Source organism: Balaenoptera physalus, assembly GCF_965194825.1.
Source record: "Balaenoptera physalus genome assembly, chromosome: 14".
NCBI classification, from domain to species: Eukaryota; Metazoa; Chordata; class Mammalia; order Artiodactyla; family Balaenopteridae; genus Balaenoptera; species Balaenoptera physalus.
This window is the reverse complement of record NC_138893.1, coordinates 50,503,925-50,511,455: the sequence shown is the minus strand read 5'-3', so window position 1 is coordinate 50,511,455 and position 7,531 is coordinate 50,503,925. Positions and strand designations below refer to the sequence as shown.

The 7,531-nt window shown below is 43.1% G+C and overlaps 1 protein-coding gene across 2 annotated transcripts in view; it reads left to right on the top strand.

Moving 5' to 3' along the window:
• Positions 1 to 5,391: 5,391 nt before the first annotated feature.
• Positions 5,392 to 7,531, top strand: part of SLF2 (SMC5-SMC6 complex localization factor 2) — a 41,965-nt gene continuing 39,825 nt past the window's right edge. The window contains exon 1 of one of the 2 annotated variants that reach the window (XM_082425103.1): positions 5,392 to 5,851. In XM_082425103.1, the coding sequence (XP_082281229.1) occupies positions 5,712 to 5,851 (140 nt within the window). In that variant the 5' untranslated portion in view covers positions 5,392 to 5,711. The remainder of the gene's footprint in view (positions 5,852 to 7,531) is intronic. The other variant, XM_082425102.1, reaches the window with a different exon arrangement.

The following is a 7,531-nucleotide window of genomic DNA, read 5'->3' as shown; positions in this document are numbered from 1 at the left end:
ATATGTGTTTCTTTGGAAAAGTAATATATGCACCTGGTAAAATATAAATTTCACAAATAGGGGAAAACCTCTCTCCAGAGGCAACTGCTGTTATGAACTTATTTACCTATGCTCAAGTTAGACACTTAAAAGGACCAATGGCTGATGTCTATCAAAATATAAAATGTATATGTCCTTTGACCCAGCAATTCCCTTCCCAATGTATCTTAGAGATATGCTTCTATGTTCACAAAGGTGGATGTATAAAGGTATTTGTTGCATCATTATCAGTAACATAAGGCTGAAAGGGAACTAACTAGGCCAGCAGTGGGGGACTAGTCAAGTAAATTATGGCAGATCCATACAGTAGAATACTATGTTGCATTAGGAAGTTATTTGGAAAGCACAGCATCCTTCCAGAGATAGTCTTGGCATATACACGCAAATAACCCCTTTTATTTATACAAGCAATAACATAATATATGTATACACTGTAGCATACACTGTTCTGCAACCTAATTTTTCACTTAACATATTTTAGAGATTATTCCATACCAGTTTATATTGTTTACAAGTGTTGAGAGTTCAGCTAAATTACTCCATATATTGCTGCCTTGGCATCCATTTTGTGTGGCCAAGCAGCCTGCGGGGTCCTTGAACTGACCTGATTCGCGTACTTATATTGTCTACCTAGCCCCTGTAGACATAAATGTGAGACCCCTCTTTGTAATTCTTGAAGCCAGAAATCTAGAATTTTGTGGGAAATCTCTTGATTTTTAAATGTTACCCCACATCTTTAAAAAAAAAACAAAACCTCTTTGGGAGCTAAAAGAAGGAGATGAAGGATGGCTCCTTCAGGAGGCCGTCTTACCATGCCTCGCATAGAGGGTTCAGTATTTTGGTGCTGTGGAAGTTTACAGCTTAAGGACAGTGGTGGTAGAATGACTCTGAAGAGGCAGGTCTGAGCCCGATAAAGAAAGGTTTTATGGGTCATGATAGGTGTGATGAATTCTGGGAAGAGCATTGCAAAGGTGTGAGATCAGATGTACTATCCTCAACAGACTCTCTTCTTTCCAGGGTGGTGGGGTTTTATGTGAGGGGCAAGTTGGTCAAGGGATATAAGGTCTTTCCACCTCTTTTGTATCATTCTCCCTTCTCTCCCATTTCTCCCTCGCAGTCTCAAGATTACTGAGGACAAGGAGGGATCTGATAGGACCACTTCAGCCGCTCCTCCCCATCTTGAAGCTGTTACAGCCCGGGAGGGGTAAAGGAAAGCTTCTTTGGAGAGACGGTCTGCCTCTCTCTACAATCCTCCCCCACTCCTGGAGGGTATGGTCTTAAAAGGGCATAAGGAGAGCCGGAGTTATGTCTCTCCACCAGCAGGAGTGACCAAAGAAAGCCCATCTTTTGCCCCCCAAGCAGCTTCTGCTGTTCATTGCCACCAATACACAGAAGTGTGAAATATGAATACAGATTACAGCAACAACTTTCAAATGTTTATGCCACCACCTACAGTAGGGCCACAGGAATACCTTTTACATCACTGCCATATAAAATACATATGTACAACTGAATAAGTAAAAGTCTTGCAAAACACATACTCATACACTGTATGCAGTGCATCAATACTCTCTATTCCATCGTCTCTCTTTCTTTTTTCTTTTCATGTGGTCTGTGACCCATTACACCAATTTCAAAACCTAATGGGTTGTTAACCCAGTGTGAAAAACACCTGATTCCAGGCTGGAATTCCCAAAACCAATATTTCCCAAAGAGTCTTTTATATTTCAGATGTATGGGTAATATCTATACCTACCACCAATAGAAAACAAGAGGTCTCTAGAAGAAACATGGAGACTTTTTTCTAGATATTATTCAGTTATTTGTTAATTTTGAGAGTTAGCTTCCATTTGAAAAGATATCCCTTTCCAAGTGATACTGATTTTCCACTTGTGGAAATGATTTTTTCTTCTAAAATAAATGTATTTAAGTTTAAAAAGTGATTTACAGAAAAATATTAATTAACTATTAATATAGGAAACATTCAGGTATGTCAAAATTTACAAATATGTTACTTGTGCCCTAAAGTGTGGGAAACTCTATCTTGCACCATTCCATAATGAAATAACAAGAAACTTACTTTCCTTAACATTAGATCTGCTTCTGCACAGTTTTACTAATTACTCCCAGGAAGTTTAGGTTTCATGACATGACATTATGTTATATTACATTTGGCTTTTCCCCAGCAGCCCCTAAGACCCAAGCTAGTGCTTTTTCCAAGCACTTGTTAGGCAGTTTTGAGTTCAGCATCCATTCGCAAAGTGATTTGTGCAGATCTTGAGATGCTGGAGCTCGCCTTCCCTCCTCCAGATCATCACGTGGTCTTTCTCTGTCAGGCTTTCAAGTTAATTATTTCCTGTTTTTCTGAGTCTGTTCCTTATCCCCTTTCCCAGGTCACCCTCTACCCTCCCCTCCACACACACATTCTTGGCCACCATCAAGGCAGCTCTGCCGCAAACCCATCATTGTCTCTCGCCTGCCGTGGCGCACCCTCCGACAAGAGCCTTGGGCTTTATTCCAGAGTGCAGCAATCTCAGAGCAATAGTGTCATTACTGTTGAATCAAAAGGTAGAATTCCCTGCTTATTAGTAACATTCTGCGCAACTTGCTGACCTTTTGTTCTCTTAGCCCCTGCCTGCTAAGGTACAGCTTGAGCCAATCTCCCTAAGTTGTTTTCTCTCTCTGTGACTGCTTGGATCTCTGGCATCAGCTATATTGTCACTCCTCTCAGGACTCCCACGTTGGGCTTGAGGCTCCCAGCAGATTTGATCTGTCGTGCATGTAACATTGTTTCTGCGGCTGCCCCATCCCTTCCCATCAAGGCCAGAGTCTGTGCTTCTCCTATTGCCTTTAACAGCTCAGGGTGCTAAACTGAGCTGAGGGGTACCCCATAGAAGCCTCAGGCCTAGAAGCCACTCCATTCCTGTGATCTTTGCTTCCTCATCCCCATGACCAGAAATCTTTTCCAACTAGCCTTTTATGGTCATCCGGCATTCATTTCTCTAAATTACTTTTCCAATCCTGGCTGAAGTTTTGTCTTAAGTCTCTAATTCAGTCTTGTCTACTTTATTCATCATCTTCTTCCCCCAGCCTCACCCCAGTTTTTCTCTCCCCTGGTCTCCTCACGTGCAAATACCTGGTTCTTTAACATCTTTCACCTAGTGTACAGATTCCAGGCCATCTATTTCCAGCCCACTACAAAGTAATGTGTAAAAATCCCTTACATTAACCATGTGTGTGCACACAGTGTATGTACGCATGTGTGTATACACATACGCAAACACACACACACACACAAATTCAAAGTGAGAGAAGGCATATAAACACATAATAGACCGACCAGCACTATTTGGTGGGAGGTGGGGGGGCGGGGGGGCGGGAAGAGTCTTAGAGGCTCCCGGCAGTTCCGGTTGGTATGTTGAGCATATTTCACCCTGCAACCCAAATCTGTATCATTCTCAAACACAGTTTAAACAAAGAAGAGCCTTAATGCTTATTGAGGATTTGGATAACTACTTCACTGTTAGGAAGAGATTTTTTAAATTGTGTTTTCATTATGACTCCACCTCCATTTATTGATCAAGGGATTTCTTGCCTCACTTAACTCCATAATCTGTTGCTCAGATTAAGAAAATCCGAAAACTATTGTTTGGTAGCACGAGTATAGACTTTAAAGCGACACCTTGGAAGCTGGATGATTCAAATACTATAATCCAAGAAAAGCAACTAACTGATTATGCAGAACATGTTTTTATGCATCTCTTTTTTATGATCCAAGCATGCAATGAAATGAATCAGATTAAATGTTTTGTAGATGTGCTGTTATAGAAACAGGAGCTTGCTAGTGTAGTAACATTCAACAGAACACAATAAGACAAGAGATTGGAAATAATATGTGTGAAACGCCCTTAATAAACAAACATATAAGTCATTATTCATTCAACACATTTTGAGCATTTATTATATTCTTTTTTTATCTAAGAAACAATGCTAGGTACAGTAACTTCTCAAGTATTAGGAGCAGAAAAATGCCCCTTATTTCAGTATTTCCTTTGTTGCATCCCTGCTACCTAGTATATACCTATGGATATATACTTTGGTGATGAATGAGAGACCTGTACGTTCAGTTTACCTTCTATCCTCCACTTTGCCACCCTGTTAGCCACTTTGTTCCTCATTAATTCTTCCTCCTGAAGGCTAACGGGGAAGGGAAGGAGGTGAGCTTGAAGCCAGTCAGGCATGCTTAGCTAGCAAAGCAGTTAAATCTTGAGTACAATAAACTTTAAAGACCCGTCTAAATTCCGTGTCATTTAAGATTTTGTTCCATCCAACTGATTGAACAGGCCTGACAGTTAAGGCTTGAACAACCTTGAGATTGATATTTTGGTTAATAGTTATTATAATATCTGATCTGTCTCTGGAAGATTTTGTAGTAAGTTAAAGTGTAAGAGTCTGTCTAAAGAACAAGGGAAGGGAACACTAATTTGCCCAGTACTTATTACATGAGAGACTCTGAGCTGTGCACTTTGCATTGCTTACCATTTTTATGGTTTACAATTGCCCAGAAAAGTAGAATGCCCATTTTATAGATGTGGAAACAAGCTCAGAGATACTCTGACCAGCCTCTCAGTTTGTAGGGAAAACGCTAACAGCCTCCAAAGCACAAGCCCTTTGCAAAGGAGGATTGGAGGCTGCTGGCAGTTTTCACTAAACTATGCTCTCCACACTTAACATGGGTAATTGAAAGCTGAGCCTATGTTCCTTTCAGAAATCTCCCAGGAATCTGGCTGCAGAGGTTTTATGGATAACTCATTTCAGCAACTGAGAAACAAAATGCGTTTGTGGAACAAAAATAGTCTTTATTTCAATGAGGTGTTTTTTCTTCTTTAAAAGAAAGAGAAAAAGGAGCCACCCCCAGCACTTAGCAAGAATCCTCACAGAATGAACAAGTCTTCAGATTGGGCTGTGCAGACTACCGAGGAAATGGTGACAGCATCAGGGCACTTTGGCCTAAGATGTTAAAGAGAAGATGTAATGAACAGCTGGGGATTTCTGAGGCACAACTGTGTGACACTGGAAGCCCAAATGTTGGCCATCTTCATTGAGGACAGCTACCGAGCTCCGGGTTTGCTTCCCCCCTCGCCCTCTTCAAGATGGGTGTCGCCAGCTGCCGCAGCGCGCTCTGCTACCCGCGCCTGCCAGCGCCTGCCCGCCCCCACGCGCCCGCCGAAGCCGACGCGGCCCGGAGGCCGCGGCGCCCCCACCCCGCCCCCCGCGTCCCCGCGTCCCCGCCCCCATCTCCGTCCCCGTCCCCATCGCCGTCCCCGTCCCTGTGCACGTGACGGGGGGCAGTCTTCCTTCTCTCCTCCCCCTCCCCGAAACCCCGCCTTTCCCTGAGAGGCTGCGGCTTTCTATTGCGCCACGACAGGAATGACCGCCGTGCCAGCCAATCAAAATGCGACGCTTCAAGTAAGACCCGCCCCCCGTTGGTCCTCAGGTTCCTTCCCGCTCACACCGGAGTCACTTCCGAAGAGAGAGAACCGCCATGAAGAGAGAAGGGGGTGCCGCCCACCTCTGCTCCGACAGCCTCCCCGAGTCCCAGCAGCAAGACGGCAACCACGCACCCAACTTCTCCAGCCACAGCACATGCCGCCGTCGCCAGCGGCGCCGACATGACAAGGCGCTGCATGCCCGCTAGGCCAGGTTTCCCCTCATCCCCAGCCCCGGGGTCGTCGCCCCCGCGCTGCCATCTGAGACCCGGTAGTACCGCCCCTGCTGCAGCGGGAAAGAGAACAGAGAGTCCTGGGGACAGGTACCGTGCAGAGGGCTTGAGAAGGGGCCGGGTCGCGGGGGCAAGGGTATGAGGGAGGACTGCGGACGGCCGCTCTTCCAGTTCCCGCCATCCTCCGCGAGCTCAGGCCTCGGCGTCCGGGGCCTGGCAAACCACCGCCCCACCTCCGCGCGGGGGCTGCTGGGAGCTGGAGTCTCCTTTTCTGTAGTTGGGACGCTGTTCTTGGTCTAGTGACCACAGCCTGGATGGCTACGGACCACCCGCCTTAGGTAGAACGTGATTTTTGTCCTTTACTTTAGCTGGACCCGGGGCCCTGACTGCTAAATGCATATTTAAGTGGTTTTCTGTACGCTGTCAGTGTTACTGATTCTAGTGGTTGAATAGTATAAGCCTTTTCTGTATTGTGGGTGAAATTATGTAAGATGTGATGAGGGAAACCCTTCCACGAATTGCTTTAAAGTCCACTATGCACGATAAGTCTTAATTTAAAAAACATGCAGATTTGGAATGTGATATGTTTTCTCCTTCAGTAACTTTACGCCTCTCCAAGAGGCCAGGTTTTTTTGTAAAGATTTTGTGGGAGCTATGTAATGAGATGGGGAGTTTAATCAAATGAAATCCTCTGACAATAAAACATGTTTAAATTCTCTACGCACTTGGTACTGTCTTTTTTATTTTAAGTTTAAAAGCTTGTAACATAAGTTTAACAGTAAATTTATCTTCTAATATTGTGGTACAGGTCCACAACCCCTTATCTTAATTCAGAAAGCTATGAAAATCGAAAGTTTTCAATAAGTTTGGCACCACATCTAACTTGGCAGCCAAACCTGACCAGAACTAATGGAAGGCTATAGATGGTCTTTATCTCATTAGGTGTGAGTGTTTGTAAGTTTTGCTGGAGAAATATTAATGTGTTTGCTTACAGGGTGCAGTCTCAGACCCCACTGGGGGCTTTACATAATGCATCCAAAAAAAAAATTTAGAATTCTAAAACACATTTGGCCCCAAAAGTTTCAGATAAGGGTTTGTGTGCTGTTACAAATAATTTTTTAATTAGTTATAATTAGTTTAATTAGTTATAAATAAGTAATGGACCTTTCTGTGCATATGAACTTTAGGGGACTGTTCTTTCTTGAAAGTCACATTCATGGTTATTTTACAGGTTTCTTGTATGTTTTACCCAAAGCCATTTTTCTCTCAGGTGTATTAACCAAAAAGATGTAATACTTTACGGAAGAGATACAGAGTTACTTTTAGTAATTAACATAAAAACATTCAGTATTGTTTTGAGTTAATTAGCTGCTTTTTAGTCCTTTCTCATCTCTCTTTACTCAACCAGTAACTGAAGGCATCATCCTTCTCCCCTTTGCAGACCTCTAGTATTTCTTCTTTTACCCTCTGATATAATTTATTTTATGAAAAAAATGCATACATTCCCACTCATTCATTTCATAGCTGCTTAGCTTTTCTACCAGCATCTCAAACAAACATTGTGGACTCTCAATAAACCATTAAGAATGGGCATTGCTATTCTAATGTGGCAAGTAAAGAGTACAAGATGTAGAAGAAGCATAACCTTCAAAGGACTTGGATTGTTCAAGTTTCCTCTGAGCATTCCAAGCTCATAGTGGACAAATATTTAGGGAAACTCATCTACTGCTTATTTTCTTTCAGCTAAAATGAATACATTTTAGCAAAATT